This window comes from Brassica napus, chromosome A3 (genome assembly GCF_020379485.1).
Source record: "Brassica napus cultivar Da-Ae chromosome A3, Da-Ae, whole genome shotgun sequence".
In the NCBI taxonomy this organism is placed as follows: domain Eukaryota; kingdom Viridiplantae; phylum Streptophyta; class Magnoliopsida; order Brassicales; family Brassicaceae; genus Brassica; species Brassica napus.
Genome location: NC_063436.1, coordinates 22,235,409 through 22,255,561, shown reverse-complemented (window position 1 = coordinate 22,255,561; position 20,153 = coordinate 22,235,409). Strand labels below are relative to the sequence as shown.

The window sequence follows — 20,153 nt, the reverse complement described above, 5'->3', positions numbered from 1 at the left end:
TAGACATTAAGTTTATCAATTAACAAAGAGCAAGATGTTAAAATAGGGTTTAACGGTTTTAATAGAAATAAACATTCATATAAATTCATTTAGTTTAACGAGATTGAAATAGGTTATTTGATCAAAAATATTTATTAAATGTTATCTATTCTATTAAAACAGCAGCATGACCAATCAATAAAAGTAGGATCCAACTATTTTTTTTATTTAAAGAGTCATTATCTATTAAGTAAATAATATAACTGTAACCCACTAACCCCATATTTCTTTTTGTAAACGAACCCACTAATTCTATATTTTAGAATTAGTTTTGCGCTTTAAAGGTAACGTGGTTTCTATTTACATTGGATCACAATTTATAAAACCCATTTTATTTTGTTAAATAGGATTACAAAGAGAAACACAATTACAAAGAAAAGTATAAATATGATTATAAAGAAAAATATAAATATGAAAATTATTTTTTTTTTTTAAATGTAAAACAAAAAATATACTCGCCCTTTTAGGGGCGGATCAGAATCTAGTATATTTTTAAAATATGCATATGACACAGTAAAAGATAATACTATAAATATGTTATGGAATTTTTTTTAAATGAACTGTGCATTTTTTTGGTGTAATGGACTGTACTTTTTAATGGACTGTGCATTTTGAAAGACAAATTATTCTCTTTTACTAACAAATTTTATTTGTATATAAGACTAATAAATCAAGACAACTTTCTTGCATAGTAGTACTATGCTAGCACTAAAACACGTAACAACTTTTTGATGTAGTTATAATTTTAGTGGATTACTATTAAATAAATTAGTTATTTTAATGTATTTACACGTTAGCACTAAACCAGTTTGTGATAAAAGACTAATTAATCCTTATAAACTATTTATAAAGATTTATAAAACATCTATACAATATTTCGAAAATTGAATTCACCACTATAAATGGATCAATGGTCGGCCGGTCCAACCGGCTCAACCGAATTTTAAATTTTAGTCTTAACTTTAAATTAACTAAAGAAATGTATATGTATGTATAACTATAAAATTATTTTCTTAAGAAAGAATGTAAAAAATCTTTTTAGCTCTCATATGTTATTCTTATTTTGGTATACTCATAAAATTTAAAATTTTAATTGTAAAAATAAATAAATATCGTAATATTCATTTTTTTATTATATATAGCTAGATTTATACTTATTAATTAATTTTCTAGTTAATAAAAGAAAACATAAATTATATTGATTTCATTGATATTTTTGTTTAACACTATTTTTTTAATTGTTCAATTCCGCAAACTATATATGTTCACCAATCAATACAATTCCGCACCACTAATTTTGTCAAATCCGCACTAGTCCCACAAACCGCACGAACCGCACTTGGACCGTACCGCACTTAAATTCCGTCCTGCTAATATTACCAATTCCGCGGTCACCATTCGGACCCTTAGTAGCAAGAAATTCCAATAATGTTGTTCTTAGTATGATGAATGACGATAATGTGAAGTTGCAAAGAATAATATTACACGTATTTCCGTTTTTTAGCTAAATGAGCCCAGTAGTCAAGTGTTAATGCTGGATGTTTTAGAAGGTCCATGGACTACGAATATATTTGTTACACAGTCGAATAAATCATTTGAGCTGAAAACATGCTTTCACACATATTTATAAAAATAATTTACTTTCTAATTATAACATGAACTTCTCGGCCAACCAAACGAACATGACATATAGTATGCTGCAGATAAACGAACATGACTTACAAATACACTTCCAGCAGCACTGTGAATTCCACCACTACATAATGCGCAATTCACACCATTTAGTAATACATCACCACTTGCGTTTGGTGCTAGATATGGAACTGCATAATTTGGTTGCTCTAGCTTTTCTCCTATAAACAACAAAACAGCATTAAAATAAATGTTAGTATAATCATTACAAAAATGAAATATCAGTTTATATTTTGGATGAATGTTTCTATTAACTTACCAACGATATCAGCTATAGTACGGCCATTGGTAAACCGGCCGGTTGGATTGCCACGGGATGGTTTGAAACCAATGCCATTAGGAGGACTATTAGCTCTAGACACGATTGCCATAGGGACACTAACATTGCGGTGGTTTATGGTTTACAAAGTTACAAATTCAATTACTATTTAGCTCTATTTATCTTGATTTTATATTATCACGAATTTATTTTGTTCTTTTAAATCCTAATTGGAAAAACACCGACCTATATCGTGTGTGGTTTTATAGGAGATCAGTAGCTGGGCTTATAATTGAGCTGACGAATTAAGTGGAGCAGTTTTTCTAACTCGACTGCCGTCAGATTGGAGGATATAAACATGCTCTTAAAGGCAAATTAAATTGAGGAAAAAAATTCACAAACTTAATTTTGCAATGAGTTATAATCTACATATGAACCAAAATCTTTATTAACCAAACCAATTCATATAATGTGAATATTGTCTATGAGAATGAATCTAGAAATCTGAAAACTCGAAAGACCTAAACTGAACCTAAATTAATGCCGAGACCTAGGAAAGGTAATAGAAATGAAATCCTTACAAGAACTTGTATTATCCCCTTAACTTTATGATATATGCCTAACACTCGATCAAGTAGATGAGATGATGTTAACAAGAAAGAAAAAAATAATTAACGAAAACATTTTACCATGTTAAAAAAAAAGAAATAATTAACGAACATATTTTACCAAATTAAAAAAAAAAATGTCAATCGTTACACATACAAAACGAAACAAAACTATTGTTTGGGGTTGGTTTCATTCTCTCCCTTTACCCGAGAAGCTAGGAGCCATCGTTAATTCAGTCGGACCATCAAACGGATCCGATGACTGGTCTTCAATAGGCGGCGAACTCTCCGACACACGCCACATCTTCACCGACCTATCTAAACTCCCACTGTACACGATCCACCGTTTCTCACCCGAAGCCGATTCTTGATCTCTCTCCACTGCCATACACTTCACCGGACCTGCATGTCCCTTCAACACCGCAATACACACGTGCTCTCCTCCTCCTCCTCCAACGTCTCCGCCTCTGCCGTCACCACGTTCCGGTCTCCTCCAAACGCGAATCCCGAGATCAGCCGAGCCACTGAACAACAAGCTCCCCGCAGCCACGAGGCAGAGCACCGCGAGCTTATGCCCCTTCAAAACGCCGCCGTTTTTCATGTTATTATCCCGCTCCCAGAAGTTAACGGTTCCGTCAGACGAACCGCAGTAAACTAACGTCGCGCTCTGATCAACCGCGATCGCCGTAACGGCGCAGTCTTGTTTCAGCAGCGTCTCGGAGAAGAAATGTTTCGTCTCCTTAGCTTGGTCCTCTCTCCTCCACACCTTAACCGTACCGTCCGCCGAACCGGAGAAAACCAAACCGTCGAAACCGGAAACGACGGCGTTTACGGCGTCGTCGTGGGCCTTCACCGACTCCAAGCATCTAAGGTCCGAGATCCTCCACACTTTAAACGTCTGGTCCCACGACCCGGAGTACAAAAGCTTCTTGTCTTCGCTCAACGTGAGGCACGAGATCGCGTCCACGTGGCGGAACCCCTGAGCGCTGGTGCTGGTCGGGTTCTTTCTCATGAAGCTGAAGTACGAAGAAGGCGTGATGGAGTTTCTGAGGTAGTCTCGAAAAACGGGCATGGTACCTATACGTCGAAAGATGTTGGAGTCTTTGGACGAGACTTTCCACACACGGATCTTCCCGTCTTGATGTCCGGTGAAGATCTTGTCTCCGGCTAGGACAATGGCTTTGACCAAACCGCTGTTTGATTTGAAACTCGAGAACTCGGTTTGGTTTTTCCAAACCCTAATGTTCTTGGAGTCAGATCCCGTGTAGAGTAGGTCGCCAGATGTGGCTAGAGAATATATATGGCCTTCTTCGCGGAAGAGAGAGCCCATGAGGATGTTAGGTGAGTAGTTTTTAGGTTCTCTTGTGTTGGCTGTGGACTTTATCCCGGAATGGGGCGGTTCCAGGTCGGTGGGATCGACGTGTGCGATCCATGGGGATTTGGATAAGGGAGAAGTGGAGCCGACAGAGGGAGAGACATCGACGTATGTTATGTCATAAATGTCGGGATCTGGATCAGTTTCTACACTCTTGAGTTTTGGAAAGTTTTGGCTGTTGGTGTCTCTGCTTGAAGCCTTGTGATGCATTTGAAGAAATCAAGAAGAAAAGATTAGGGTTCTCTGATTACGAAGACGTCTAAAAGAAGAAGAAGAAGAAAGATTGGAGACGATGGTACATGCTTAGACTTTATGGATAGTTGTGTGTTCTATATATAGTTTATTCAAAATTTAGAACCGTTTATATCGGGGAACTCTCCATTGGTGAATTAGGAGTCAAAGAGGGGGAATATACGAAGTATAGGTTAGTTTTATATAAGTCTCTTTTCTATTATTAAGTTTTGTTACGTATCCCATGGCCCTAAGTAAATTACTTCCTGGAGATCTGTTTAAAAAAAAGGCTAAACAGTTTGCTGATTATTTAATCGAAAATTAGTATACAGAATTTTGGAAAACAAATTATATATATATTTCATATACTAAGAAAAATATTCTACTAAATTTGCTATTGTTGTTGATCAAAAAAAAAAAATGCTATTGTTTAATTTCCATGTTTAATTTTTTTCTGATGCAATGAAAATGTAGCATTTCATGGTTAAACTTAAATCTTCAATACCAATTTAATCATCGCATGAAAAAAACTAATTAATGCTTTCACGAAGCATTTTAAAACTTAAACAATCTGATACCGATATTTACATATCAGAACCCCCCCTAGTAATCATTAATTTTTATTTGCTTCCATTGAAAATCAACGTATCACATCTTACATAACGTTCCATGATAGTTTCTATTAAAATCGCCGTTTGATAATTTGCACAAGTAGCAATGATTCACCATATAATCAATGAACGAGAACTACTCCAAAGCCAACTATATAAGTATGCGATATATTAGTATGGACAAAAGCTATGCATACCTTGACTAATTTATTGGATTATCTTTTACCAAAAAAAAAAAAATTTATTGGATTATCAGTTTGGGGGTTCCAGAGTATTTACTTGGTTGGACAAACAATTTGAATCCAAATACATCTTTTAACATCAAAACATGCATGCACGCATCCTTTTGCCAAAAAAAACATGCATGCATCCCTTCTATTTCTAAAAGAAGACAATTAATACAAAAAAAGTATGCAACAAATTACAACCTTACAATCAAATTGCAAAATACCCTTTTTTGGGTCAAAAACTGCAAAATACCTAGTATACCAATGATCTTAACACACTTAATTATTTTTATTCATTTTTCATATTCGTAAATTTGCGTCACTTAATGCCTTTGATTAATTTTCATATAATTTATTAGTAGAATTCAAGCATGCATTATGCATGCTATTCGGAATTTATACAAGGGAAGGCATGCCCTGTTTAAAGTCAATAAAATAAAATCTAATAATATACTTTGCAAATTGTGATCTGTTGTCTATAAAAATATTATATATCACACATACAAACACAAAATCAAGCAACCGATCAAACCAGGTATTATATATGTTTTTATATATGAACAATAGTGTAATCTTGGAGACAAGTTTGGGGAGGGGAACTGTGGTCCTGATTCCGTCTTGTAATATACATATGCAAAATCAGATCCATGTTTGGTTTGTATTTAAATTTATATCTAAACTAAAACTAACGTGTTCAAACATACTTTGACCGTATTCTATGAGTCAATCCTTTTAACCGAAAATGACATGGCGGCCGAGCCATGTGTCTTTGTTCATAAACTATACCGTAGTTATCAAAACCATGTTTTTTTTTTGAGAAAGTAATCAAAACCATGTTGTTAGTTTTTTTTTTGTGAAAAACAAATTAAATAATCTTCTTTTCATTTGTCCTCTTTCACAAATCTTCTGCATCGCTAAGAGTTTTTGATTGCTCGAAGACAAACACGACGCCTGGAATATCTTCCCCAGAGAATCACATTCCCTCTGCAGCTTCAGGTATGTAAATGTATTAATGATGTGCTCGATTGAGGGATTACGCCTATTTATGCAATTGAAATCCATCACAAATGGTTATTTTTACTTCTTCAAATTGAAATATGATGTGAAATTTATGCAAGAATGAGTTCAGAATGGAAACACTGTGGTGATGAAGGGGAGAGAGGAATGCCTAAAACTTGTAGATGTGGAGAAGCTTCTTTAATTAGAACTTCAAAAACCTATGAAAATCCAGGGAGGCTTTTCCATTGTTGTCCAAATGGATCAAAAAAGGAAAAAAACCATTTGCTTAAGTGGACAGATGAAGCAGTTGTCGAAGAGATTGATGATATAAAGGACAGCTACGGGCAGAAGATAAAAGAGATGAATGACGTCATTGTTGAATTTGAGAAGGAGATAGAAGAGATGAAAACTACCGTCTACGGTTGTGATAAAGAGTTTAAAGATTTCGTTGTTGAGGTTCGCAGCTTGAGAAACATAATTGTTTGTGGATTTACCATGTTTATCTTCTACTATTGTGTTATAGCATTTTATGTGTAACCTATCTGGAATTACGGAAGCAACTAACAAGTTGTCATTGTCTGAAGGGATCAACATGGGACTTATTGGACCTATAGTATAACTTCTTTAAATTAATATTCTATAAATTAATATACAATAAAAAATTCTATAAAATAATATAATTTTATAGTCGTAAATTGAGTTTTTGGTTCAATTAGTATATCGATAAATTAATATTTCTATAAATTAATAAAAAAATTATAGTTTTAGTGTAGTTCTAACATTATTAATTTATAGATGTTTCACTGTACTTATAAAATTTGGATATTCTTCTACTACAAGAAAACATCGGCATACTGAGGGAAAAAATCATCGGTATATCGTCGGAATAACGCTATTCCGAAGACATACCGACGAAAAAAGTCCTCGGAAATATCTCCTCGGAAATTCATATTTCCTCGGAATTCCGTCGAAAATTTCCGACGGAATTCCGAGGAAACAAAATTCCGAGGAAACTCCGAGGACACAAAGTTCGTCGGAAGGTTCCTCGGAATATACCGAGGGACGCCTTCATCGGAATATTTCGATGGAATTCCGATGGTCCAATCCTCGGAAGTTTCGACGAAATATTCTTCGGAATGTTTATCGGGAAATTCCGAGGAACTTCTGTCCCTCGGAAAATTCCGAGGAACTTTCTTCCCTCAAAAAATTTCGAGGAATTTTTGTCCCTCGGAAAATTCCGAGGAACAGCTTTCCCTCGGAATTTCGAAAAAATTAATTTTTAAATTTTTTTTTCTTTTAAAAAATTAAAATTTTTAAAATTTAAATTCGAAAATTTAAAATTAAAATTAAAATTGAATAAAACATAAAACATTAAAACATAGTAGATAATATTCAAAGTTAAATAAAACATTCCGAGTTTTTGGTAAAAAAAAAAAAACTACGGGTCTTGAATGTTTGGGAACACCTCGTTCGGGTACATCCTCTTCATCATCTGCTCGTTCAGCCTCTTTTGGGTCTCATAGCCCGCCTGTTGAGCTGCCATCTGGGTCTCCAACGCAGATATCCGATCATCCTTGTCCTTCAGCTGAGCCGTAAGAACTTCTGGATCAACATATGGCGGTGGTGCAGAAGAAGGAGCAGCCGACCGGGAGCGACGATCCAAACCGACCAAACGTCCTTTTTTCTTTGGAACCGACTGAAATATAAATAACCAAATTTTAATAATATAAATTGATGATAAAATAAAAATCAAGAAATAAATAAATTGAACTTTAAAAAAAAAAACTTACCGATTCAACGATTTCGTTGATTCGAACCCGGGACAAGTTGGTCGAAGCCGTCGAATCGTCATCATCGGTTTGAAGCTGAGACACTTCGTCATACACCTGAGTTTGGACCAGGTCGACCACGTCCCTCACAAGACCATCGTCAATCAGGCCGGTCTTCTTGTTGGTATACGCCCTTTTCATTAGGGCGAGATCATCAACCGGGTCGCCCTCATTTTCTTCCGCCTTGAAAAAAAATAAATTAAACAAACATTAGAAATTTGAAAAAATGCACAAAAAATAAAATTCTGAAACTTAAATAATTGAAGAAAAAGCGGTTGAACTTACCATGCGATCCGCCAGAGTGGCAATAGATTGAGCACCCAAGTTATGCTTGTAAATGCCCTTCTCTTTACGGTCGCTCCTGCGGTTGTTGGAGTTGGTGGAAAAATTCTTTTTATACGAAGGGAAAATTCATGTGGAATAATGAATATGCAAATATATACTAGTGGGTTCTTTTGGCAAACTTTTGGGCTCATGTAGCTAACTGACCTTAAATATAACATATCATAAAAATTTAACTTATCTTCTTAGATTATACTAATCAATATTCTAAAAATTGGTTTAGGCAGCGCCTTTATACCAGATATGAACAAATCGGTTTTTTAAAACCGATTTATTAAAAAATCGATTTAGGTGTTAAAAAATCGGTTTAGACGCCCGCCCAAACAATATTCCTCTACTAGGTTTTTGTTTTTAGTTTATGATTCGTTTTATGAACTTCGGCCCAATAACTAGGTCTAGCTAGCTTAAATGTTGAAACATGAAAATACATGTAGGAATCAAAATACATGTAAATCATAAAGTCCAAATCAAACGTACCGTAAAATTCGCTTTATAGCCGGTTCAAGTAACCGTGCTTCAAAATAGTTAACTTTTTTTTTTGCTAAGTCTGCTAAGTAACTTTACTGCTTGAACTAAATACAGTAAAGAGAGCGGAACAAGTTGTTGATACGAAACAAACTTAGCAGACTTATTATGTTCAACCTCAAAACAGAACCAGTTAATTAAGTGAAACTGAATGTGTGTGTGTGGGGGTGGGGGGTTGGGGGGGGGGGGGGGGGGGGGTGTCTGGGATTATTCTTTTACTCTGTTAAAGTTTGATGAGCCACATTAGATAACATGGCTCCTTCAAGTGCACACCTTAGACTAGTATACATCGAAAAGGTTAAGACATACATTTATAAAGAAGACATACATCAACTACACGAGTGCTTGTTAATATATACAACAAAGCGTGAATGTTTTATAAAAAAGTGGTAGCGAATCAAGCAAAAGTTTTTTGTACTTAAAAATAGAACCGTCTATTTTAATAGGTGGGATTAGTAATACGAAGAAACCAGAATTGTATTGTCAAAAAAACGAGAGAAGAAGAACAGACTCGTTATATTTTATAATGTAACATGTCAATTTATAAAGAAACTATATGAGTTGTACTAAACATCCTTAGCAAAAATGATTTTACAAATAAAACTTGCATTTGTTTATCGACGGAAAATAAAACAACTTAATTCATATACTACTTGTATGATAGTCTCATAAATGGTACGTACTGTCAATCACTCATCTTATATAAATAATAAATTTAACTCCATAAATGATACATACAATAACTCTTCATTTCCTAACCACTTTGGGACTACCTTCGAAATCTTACATCTACTCTTTTCTATGAATTAATAAAGACTCGTTTAGGTTTGGAATCATATAAAGACGAACTTGAAAAACAAATACTTTGATAACCCTTGGACATATTTGTCTTTCTAAATTTGTTTTGAACATGGAAGAAAATACCGCGTATATTAAAAAAAAACACGTACTCGATGCAAATCTGGATTTTTAATATATTGTTTTCCTAATTTTTTCACATTTCTTCTCATGTATTGCAATTTCCCTTGAGCATGTTACACGAATTTTGTTAAGTCTTTTTATAAGAGTTTAGCGTCCTTATTTTTAATAAGAGTTTTGGTGTTTGAATCTCACTCATTGACTTTAGAAATAACAAGCATTTATGAGAGTCTTATTATAAGAGTACAAATCTTTTTATACGAGATTTTTAGTTTGAAAAATAAGCAAACACATGGCCAAATCACAGCTTTAAATTACTTTCAGCAGTTTATTTGACATTTCACAGTTACACTCTCGACCTATCCCTCTCGCTCACACTCCCCTGAAACGACTTCAACCAGCGAGAACAATGGTTTTAGTTAATCTTCACACCGATGGTCAACCAATTATCATCAACAGACGCATGTTGACCTGGTACTTACTACGCATGAGAGATCAAACAAGAAACCGACAATCTCAACCGGTTCAAGATCTGAATCTCCTTGGTTTACCTTTACCGGGTATTAACGGACTGGGTCAAGAGAATGGCTTGCAGAACCACGAGCAGCAAAGAGAAGAATGGGTGATTTCAGTGAAAGGCAAGATGGAGCAAGCACTTCGAGACGGTTCCACAACTAGTTGGGACAAACTCTGTATTTATAGAGTTCCACTTCACCTGCAAGAAAACGACAAGAAGTCCTACTTCCCTCAAACCGTCTCGCTAGGTCCGTACCATCATGGCAACAAACATCTTCTGCCCATGGAGTTTCACAAGTGGCGTGCAGTCAACATGATCATGTCACGCACCGGGCAAGGCATTGAAATATATATTGATGCCATGAAAGAGCTTGAGGAGAGGGCTCGTGCTTGCTACCAAGGGCCTATTGCTTTAAGCGTTAATGAGTTCACAGAAATGCTTGTTCTTGATGGCTGTTTTGTCCTAGAGCTCTTCAGGGGAACTGTGGAAGGATTCCAGCCAATCGGGTAAGTCTAAATAAACCTACGGTTTTGTCTTGTTACTTGTTGTCTAATGTTCATTCAATTATCTAAAATTTTGAATTTCATTATTATTTTAATTATTTACTATATTTTAAAATCATGTTTAACATCAGAGTTATGATCGTATCCTGTACATTAGTGATGATACGATCTCATTCTTATGATTATTATTGTTTTGGCTGAGCAGATATGCACGCAACGATCCTGTTTTCGCCATGCGGGGATTGATGCATTCAATTCAACGTGACATGGTAATGCTGGAAAATCAACTACCTCTCTTCGTTCTAGACCGGTTATTAGAGCTACAGCTTGGTACACTGAACCAAACCGGTTTAGTGGCACAAGTAGCCGTTAAGTTCTTTGATCCACTAATGCCAACAGGAGAGGCCTCTACCAGATTGAACCCGTCAAAACTCAAGCCCTGGCTGGAAAGATCCTTGAACTCACTTGGCGACAATGGTGACTTGCACTGTCTAGATGTTTTCCGTCGAAGCCTCCTCAAGTTTAGTTATACACCGAATCCGAGGTCTGAGGAGGATCCGCTCCCGTTGAACCTGGTGGACAAGCGACAACAACAACTCGTACATTGCGTCACGGAACTAAGAGAAGCTGGTGTTAAATTCAAGACAAGGAAAACCGACAGGTTTTGGGATATCCGGTTCGAACATGGTTGTCTAGAGATACCCAAACTACTAATCCACGACGGTAAGTCACAACGTTTTCGTTTATTTATTTCTGGTTTTTTAGATTTTATAGTTCAGTCCACATATATATATTTAACTATTTAATTTCTTTCTTTATCCATCATCCACTAAACTTGTTACATCTACTTCTTGTATTATATGTATTTTTACAAATAATATATTTGTTAGGAATCATAATGTAATATCTAGATCCAGAAAAATGGTATTCCAGTTACGCAGCCTCATGATCAACTTTCTGTTGTTTTATTTTGTATAAAAACTAAAATTTCATGGAACCCTCCTTGTGTTTATTGTAGGTACCAAATCCCTCTTTTCGAATCTTATAGCTTTCGAACAATGCCATATTGACTCGACCAAGGACATAACATCATACATAATTTTCATGGATAATCTAATAAATTCTTCTGAAGATGTTAGCTACTTGCACTACTGTGGTATCATTGAACATTGGCTAGGGAGTGATGCTGAAGTTGCGGATTTGTTCAACCGGCTATGTCAGGAAGTGTTTTTCGATCCCAAAGATAGTTATTTATCTAAACTGTCTGATGAGGTTAACTATTACTATAGCCGTAGGTGGAATGCTTTGAAGGCTACTTTAAAACACAGGTACTTCAATAACCCTTGGGCATATTTCTCATTTTTCGCTGCAGTGATCCTGCTAGTGCTCACATTAGTCCAGAGCTTTTATGCTGTTTATGCTTATTATAAGCCACCTTCTTGACATTCATTGTCATTTTATTTTTTCATTTCAGTTCTTGTTTTCCAATAAGTTGTATTTTCTTCTATGAAAGAAAAAAAACAAATTTATGCTGTTTATGCTTATTATAAGCCACCTTCTTGACATTCATTGTCATTATATTTTTCATTTCAGTTCTTGTTTTTCCAGGAAGTTGTATTTTCTTCTATGAAAGAAAAAAAAATGATGTTGTAACATTTTTGATTTTCAATAAGTTTGTGTAAGAGAAACAGATTAAACTGTTCGATTTTGGATTATTTTTTTGTAAAACTAATAGTGAAAATTGTTCAATCACAAGTACACAGAAAACAGTGATTTACACTTGAATCTTTACTAGATGTACGGATAGAACAAGAGAGAGAGAACAAATTTTAAGAGAAAGTGAAACTGATGGCTGAGTTTTGGATCTCCATATATCGTGTGAAAGGAAATATTTATAAAACTAACGCACTTGGGTTCGAGGCAAACTGATTTCTCTTTACTTGGACACTAGTTTGCAAGTCTGACCACTATTTTGGTTGGTCAGTTTTTTCGAATCACATGATGATATCTGCCCATTTGTGTATCGTACTCCACGTAGTGCCTCTTGATTCGAATAAATTACACAAATAAGAATTTTTTTTCAACAACTTATTAGTATGTGTTGTTTTCGTATGGTCATGAACTTTAAGAAAAGTGTGACCGTGTCAATATCTCCCTAGAATCTATTATAAGAACTTATCATTGCCCTAATTCCTAATGTGATTTGAATATATTAATCGCCAGATATAACACAAATTTATTGGTCTTTTTATAATAGCACCTCCTCATTTATACGAGGATGGTGAGGTCGTGCCATGTGCCGAGTTTCCGATCTTTACGATTTATTACATCTTAATTCCATGAGGGGTTGTGCATAAGATATTACATCTAATTTATTACACATCTTAATTCGGTGATGGGAAAGTCTTTGTAAATAGGATCACACCTTCTAGGAATAATGCAACATGTATATTTCTTCTTCCATTTGCTTTCCAAATTCCGTGAACCACATCTGGATGCATGGTCTGGATGGAACGAAATAGAGGCGTCGTGGAGCAACACCGATGCACGAGCATCATCGGTAAAACAGTTCTTGATTAGAAAAAAACACTTTTTTTTTTACAAATCCAAACCCCTACCAAAAACCTAAATCTGAATCTGTACACGAGCTGTGAAAAATCCAAATGGATCTTGCATGATGATATTACATATATCTAAATCCGAAGTGTTATTAGCCAAACTCGAATGAGTGACCAGACAAACTCAAAAAATTGAATAACCTAAGCACCTCAGAGAAAAAGCAACCAGAAATCCAAATTACTACCCATGATAGTTTTCAGAACCTAACTAAATAATTAAAATGTTTCAATTCAACATTTATTTTCATATGATACTATAAATACCGGAATATGAATTTTGAAATTAACCAAATCCAAAATAAATTTGAATCCAAAATGACTTTTAGACAAAGTTATAAAATAATCAGAAGTATTATTAAATAAACCTGATCTGAACATATATAAAACTCGAACTGAACCTAGGAAAATAAACACGAAAATATGAAATCCTAAAAATCTGAAACGAACACAAACGATACCGAACGGCCACCCTATCTCAATTAATACAAATTTTTCACATTGAAATTCGATTCCGAGTTTTAGGTAAAACCTTGCCTTTTGTGAAATTTGTAAAAAGCATACAGTTTATATTTTATATGTTTTCTTATATTTAAAAGTTTTAGCTATTCTTAAAGCGACTTTTTTTTGCTAAATTGAGTTTTAAAATTATATATGTCGTCTTAAATTTATTTTATATATGTTCTTTTAAATATTTTCAGAAATAGTTTTCATAAAATATATAAGAATATGAATTAATGCATAAAATTAGACATTAAAACAAGGGAATGTTGATTACTTTTTTTTTATCACTGGGCACATCATCATATAAATTTTAATTCTATTACAAATGATTATAATAACATATGAAATATTGATGGCAACGACTATGACTGTGTCTGAAATTTTATTCTAATTTTATGAAAGAACAAGAGATAACAAATTTCAAGAAAAAATTAGATATCTGAATTTTTGATCTCTATACATTGTAACAAATGAAGAAATATTTACAGAAGTGTCTAACATGAGATAGTGATGGCTTAGATACATGTTTGGCGATTCAAGCTGATTAGGTTCATATAGTAGAACACATGGCCGGTTTTGAGATTTTGGGGGATATAAACGGATTAAAATTGATTTTTATAGTTTGGGGGCCTAAAAATTTTTTTACAAATTTGGGAACCTATTTATATATAAATTTTTTCAAAAGTTTTGGGGGATGGAAGAGAATGTTTTATCTGGTTTGGCCTAAGACCGGCTCTCTAGAACAGTTCTATATCTGAGCACTATATTTGGTTAGTTAATTTTTTTAATAAGGTGTCTGTATGCTTGTGTCAATCCGTAGGCGAGATTTGGAAATGTACTAATAAAACATTTTTTCAAGGTTTCCAAATGGAAAAAGTGGACCAAGCGTTGCGGATCAAACGAATCGAGCGGATCAAGCGGATCGAGCAGATCAAAAACGGATCAAGCGGATCGAGCAGATCAAAAACGGATCAAGCGGATCGATCAGATCAAAAGCGGATCAAGCGGATCGAGCAGATCAAAAGCGGATCAAACGGATCGAGCAGATCAAAAGCGGATCAAGCGGGTCTAGCGTTTCAAAACATAGGTGTGAATGGTGAAAATTGATAAAAATCGGTTCAAAATACTGTACAATTTTATTATAATTTATTTTAAATATATATTTTAAAAATAACTATTTTCAGTATTTAAAGTAATCATTTAAAAATAAGTTATAATGTCATAAATATAATTTTTTTATTTGTATTCAAAATACTATATAAAATTAATTCAAACATATATATAGAATTATTTTGAGATTTTAAATTAAATATACAAATATATAGTTTCAGATGATTTTAAAATACTATAATTTGATAATTTTGAGTTTAATATTAACCAACACATCAAAAGTAGTATAATAGTTTTGAACTTTTGACATTAATATTAACTACACATCAATTCAATATGTTGACTATGGTTTTGCAAGATGGAACAAATTTCATTTAACAAATATTGCTGTAATTATAATGATAAAATTATCAATATTATTTATATTTATTATTAAAAATCAAGAACTGCTTATTATTCACTATAACACTAGTTAAATGATGTATATTTACTGTTCATAGCAGAACTTGATGTTTCTTTATAAAATTGAACCACTAGTGGTTCATTAATTTTTTATTATTAAAAAAGAGGAAACACATTTTATAAAATCAAAGTTGATGAATGGCAAATACACATGTGGTACATCCATCGGGTGATAGAACCATGGTATGTACATCCACCGGGTGGTAGAACCATGTTTTTACCGCTTTCCATTCTTAGCCTAGATGTAGATATATGTAATACCATCCTAGAAGATATTCTGACATAAATAGAAAGCATTTCAAATTAGGATTATGGAATGTGGTGTCTTTTTGCAAAAACTCGGCATTGTAACGTTAACTGTGTTAGACCAAGCATATCAGTTGATAAAATATATAAAAAGAATTAAAAGATTTAAATATTCAATTGTTAATATACTATATGACCAAAAAACTTATCATTTCTACGAGACTGGTGAGGTCGTGCCATGTGCTGAGTTTCTGATTTATACTATTACATCTTAATTGGATTCTTCCCCACCCCAACCATATTTGAGCACCACCGGGGTAGGGACGTGGGGTCGTAGGGTATGACACGCAAACGTGCGATTCATTTCTCCACTAATGAACAATGTTTGTGTATAGGCCGAAAAATATACGTTGAAATAAAATATTATATCTTTAATTGTAACAGACGTCTAAAACTATAGTAAAAGCGTATATATAAGAATATTATATGAATGAGGAGATTATTCATCAGGAAGACTGGACGAAGAAGGAAGACCTTAAGGTGCCGGTTCTCGAGTAAGGCGTTATCCCGACAAAATCTTGAGACCCAGAATCATTTTCCTTCCTTCTTTACTGGAACTGAGAGCGCAAATTCGCTCGAACTCTACCACATAGACTTTGTTATAGTCTGATTTGGCCACATACACGTTCAACAATTCCTACATGCGTGAGACATATACTAGGAGAAGGTTATGCTCCAGAGCTGGCTCTTGCAACAACATACTAAGAAAAAAAAACTTTTGTCAGTTCAATAAAAAACTCTTGTCCGACCATGTTTCCTGGTTCCAAGACTCCCAAACCTAAAATCTAAGAGCATCTCTATCGTTTAGATACTCTCACCCGTACTTTGTTAATCTAATAATATTATTTATTATATTTTAGGTGTGTAATTAGAATTTATCTTATAAATAAAAATTAGCCTAGTTGAAAAATATGTGGCAAATGAATATCTTACAAAATATAGCCTTTTAATTTTGATTATATTTTGGGGTTTGAAGGAATGTTTTTGCCTTATAATAGAGGCAACGAGTCTGCAAAAGGTTTCTAAAAAATGTATGTATTGATGTATAAAAATATGAAGTTGGAGTACTGACATGAAATGTAAATATTTACGGAATAAGAGCTGAATTTTTTCTTTCTTTTTCGACAAAATACAGAGGTGCATTTCTATTTTGTTTTTCACTTAATATATAGAGGATGCTAATGACAATTGACAGCTGTATTAGGTCCGGTTGATTCGGACATATTTTAAAAATGCTGCTATAATAAAAGTATGAACTTGATATTCTATTGAGTATTGACATCCTGGAATGTTTTTATTAATAAGAGTTTGGATATTTCAAATCTCAATCGTTGTGTTACAGTGCATTTTCCTTTCTTAATGCGAGTTTGAATGTTTCAACTTCATTAAAATATTATTACTATATTACGATAATTTGCCACAAGACTTTTTTTAGTCTTTTTATAGTCTTTAAATAAGAGTTGTAGAAGAAATATCAAACCAAACATGGCCCGTTAAGGCATTATCCAATACGTTTAAACATGATTATGATTAGTACAATATCAGAAAACAGTTCTTCTGTTTGTCAGACTTATTAGCGTGTGTATGCTGTTGTGCACAGAAGTGTTATGTATAATAATTATGGTTGTTGTCATTACAGATGTCCATAAATATTAGAAACTATCACAACTTTAATTAGTTGTTATGTTTGTTACATCTTTGCTTTTGACATTTTCACTCACTCTCAATATTCTGTAAAAGCTTCAAGCAAAAAGAGATGGTGAATCTTACTAATCGACCGCCACCACCACCACCTCCACCACCACAATTCAGATCCATTTCGTCCCGGTCTGCTGGAAATTTAATCCAAAGACTAACAAGAAGTCAACCAGTGCCTAGACCACCACCACCACCGTCATGGCCACGACCACTGCGACCACTTTCACGACCCCCGCCACCACCACCACCACCTCGGCCACGACCACCGCCACCACCACCACCATTTGTGCCGATTCTTCCTCTACCGCATTTAATAATAAGTAGAAGAAGAAGAAAATTGTACCATAAACGCATGTTGACCTGGTACTTGATCACCCTCAAAATGCGTCAAAAACTCCAAACCCTAAATCAGAAACCCGAAGAGACAAGAGAAGCATGGGTGATCTCGATCAAAGAAAAAATGGATGCAACACTTAGAGTCGACGCAACAACTAGCAGAGACAAGCTCTGTATCTATAGAGTTCCACGTTACCTTCAAGAAAACGACAAGAAGTCCTATTTTCCTCAAACGGTCTCGCTTGGTCCATACCACCATGGCAAAGAACATCTAGTGCCTATGGAGCATCACAAATGGCGTGCGGTCAATATGGTCATGAAACGCACCAAGCACCGCATTGAAATGTATATTGATGCCATGAAAGAGCTTGAGGAGAAAGCTCGTGCTTGTTATGAAGGTCCTATTGTTTGGAGTAGTAATAAGTTCGCAGAAATGATGTTTCTTGATGGTTTGTTTATTCTTGAGCTCTTCAGAGGAGCTGATAACGATAAAGGATTCTTGGTACTCGGGTAAGTTTGATTCAGTTTGGTTCTTGTTTTGGATTTTCAGTTTTATAAAAAAACTAATATTCAAATCAAACTTAAATCTTATTATATAGACCATTTGGTTCGGTCTTGGTTTAGTCCGCAATCTTTAGTTTTTTTTTGGTGTTGGCTAGGTATGGTCGTAACGATCCGGTCTTCGCGATGCGGGGATCGATGCATTCGATTCAACGTGACATGGTAATGCTTGAAAATCAACTTCCTTTGTTCGTACTTAACCGGTTATTAGAGCTACAACTTGGTTCAGAATACCAAACCGGTTTAGTGGTGCAACTAGCAATTCGGTTTTTCAACCCGTTAATGCCAACCGATAAGTTAGCAACCAAAACCGACCAGGTAGAAATTAAGATCTCGTTAGAAAACGATAACTTCTTTAACCCAATCGCTGACAAGGACAAGGAAGAGTTGCACTGTCTAGATGTTTTCCGGCGAAGTTTGCTCCGGCCTAGTCAAAAACCGGAGCCGAGGTTATCACGAACTAGATGGTCGTGGAAAAGGCGTGCGGCGGACAAGCGCCAACAACAACTAATACACTGTGTGACGGAACTGAGAGAGGCTGGTATTAAATTCAAGAGAAGGAAAACCGACCGGTTTTGGGATATTCGGTTCAAAAACGGTTATCTGGAGATACCCAAACTACTTATCCATGATGGTACGTTCACGATTTTTGTTCTATCTTATTTTTAAGCCATTGCCCATGTTTTATTAAATTCTTTTTTTGGTTCTGTTACATTTGAAATCTAACTTTTACAACTATACCATATATGTATTGATAAAAACCTATTACTTAATATCACAACGTGATTCCCATCTACATACAAATAGTTTTTCTTTTTTTTATATGCAAGTCAAACACGATATATTTATTTTTGGGAACAATCTTTTATCGGTTAAATTTGACTAAATAGATAATAAAAGGCTTTTCTAATCATATTATAGTATTTTATAACGTGTATTATTTATTTATTTTTTTTAAAGCAAATATGCATGACGTATTTTGTCATTTTGTTAAATTCTTGTCCACAAGTTGCTAAATTAAATAGATTATTAAACGGTCATCAATGATTCTTCATTTGACTAGTATAGAATGATTCAAGCAAATGCATTTTTTCTAGAGAATTCCCTTAGTTCATTAAACTTACAAAAACGCCCTATTGTCTCGCATATTTGTTTTTTTTTTGTTTTGTAGGTACCAAATCTCTCTTCTCGAATCTTATAGCTTTTGAGCAATGCCATATTGACTCAAACAACGACATAACATCCTACATAATCTTCATGGACAATTTGATAGACTCTGCCGAAGATGTCAGATACTTGCACTACTGTGGCATCATCGAACACTGGTTAGGAACTGATTCCGAAGTTGCAGATTTGTTCAACCGGCTATGTCAAGAGGTGGCTTTCGACCTCCAAGATAGCTATTTATCTGAATTGTCCAATAAGGTTGACCACAATTATAACCGAAAGTGGAATGTTATGAAGGCAACCTTGAAACACAAGTATTTCAACAATCCATGGGCATATTTCTCCTTTATCGCTGCAGTTATCTTGCTACTTCTCACATTGTTCCAGAGTTTTTTTACTGCTTATGCTTACATTAAACCACCTTCTTGATTTTCTTTATTCCATAGTTTATTTGATTATTTCATTCACTTGAATGTTTGTACCTTTTCACTCTATTTTCTATTGTATCGCAATTAAATAAACGAATTGCTGATTTCAGTATGTTCTTTAAGCCAGATGTCAAAACTAGGGAAGATTGTTTAAGTCAGGTTATGTTTTACTTGATTAATCAACAAAAAAATGTGTTGATGCATGTATAAACGAACAAAAATTGCTACCAGATTTCTTTTTATCACACACCATCATCAGTAAAGCTCTTTTGATATCACTGTATCACATAT

General features: G+C 34.4%; 4 protein-coding genes across 4 annotated transcripts; 2 read left to right on the top strand and 2 right to left on the bottom strand.

The window, feature by feature from the left end:
- Positions 1 to 1,520: 1,520 nt before the first annotated feature.
- On the bottom strand, positions 1,521 to 2,102 carry LOC106442455 (GDSL esterase/lipase At3g50400-like). The gene is made up of 3 exons (XM_013884138.2): positions 1,991 to 2,102; positions 1,762 to 1,892; positions 1,521 to 1,598 (listed from the first exon to the last, which is right to left on the bottom strand). The coding sequence occupies exons 1-3, from the start codon at positions 2,100 to 2,102 to the stop codon at positions 1,521 to 1,523; spliced, it is 321 nt and encodes a 106-aa protein (XP_013739592.2).
- A 238-nt stretch (positions 2,103 to 2,340) lies between these two features.
- LOC106444307 (protein JINGUBANG-like) lies at positions 2,341 to 4,793 on the bottom strand. Its single transcript, XM_013885791.3, has one exon. It carries the CDS (start codon positions 4,181 to 4,183, stop codon positions 2,789 to 2,791), a length of 1,395 nt encoding a protein of 464 aa, XP_013741245.2. The 5' UTR covers positions 4,184 to 4,793; the 3' UTR covers positions 2,341 to 2,788.
- A 4,574-nt stretch (positions 4,794 to 9,367) lies between these two features.
- Positions 9,368 to 13,198, top strand: LOC106444305 (UPF0481 protein At3g47200). Its single transcript, XM_013885789.3, has 3 exons — positions 9,368 to 10,678; positions 10,881 to 11,398; positions 11,694 to 13,198. The coding sequence occupies exons 1-3, from the start codon at positions 10,065 to 10,067 to the stop codon at positions 12,116 to 12,118; spliced, it is 1,557 nt and encodes a 518-aa protein (XP_013741243.2). The 5' UTR covers positions 9,368 to 10,064; the 3' UTR covers positions 12,119 to 13,198.
- A 1,922-nt stretch (positions 13,199 to 15,120) lies between these two features.
- On the top strand, positions 15,121 to 19,966 carry LOC106444304 (UPF0481 protein At3g47200-like). The gene is made up of 3 exons (XM_013885788.3): positions 15,121 to 18,216; positions 18,366 to 18,901; positions 19,439 to 19,966. Exons 1-3 carry the CDS (start codon positions 17,429 to 17,431, stop codon positions 19,861 to 19,863), a joined length of 1,749 nt encoding a protein of 582 aa, XP_013741242.1. The 5' UTR covers positions 15,121 to 17,428; the 3' UTR covers positions 19,864 to 19,966.
- Positions 19,967 to 20,153: the final 187 nt, after the last annotated feature.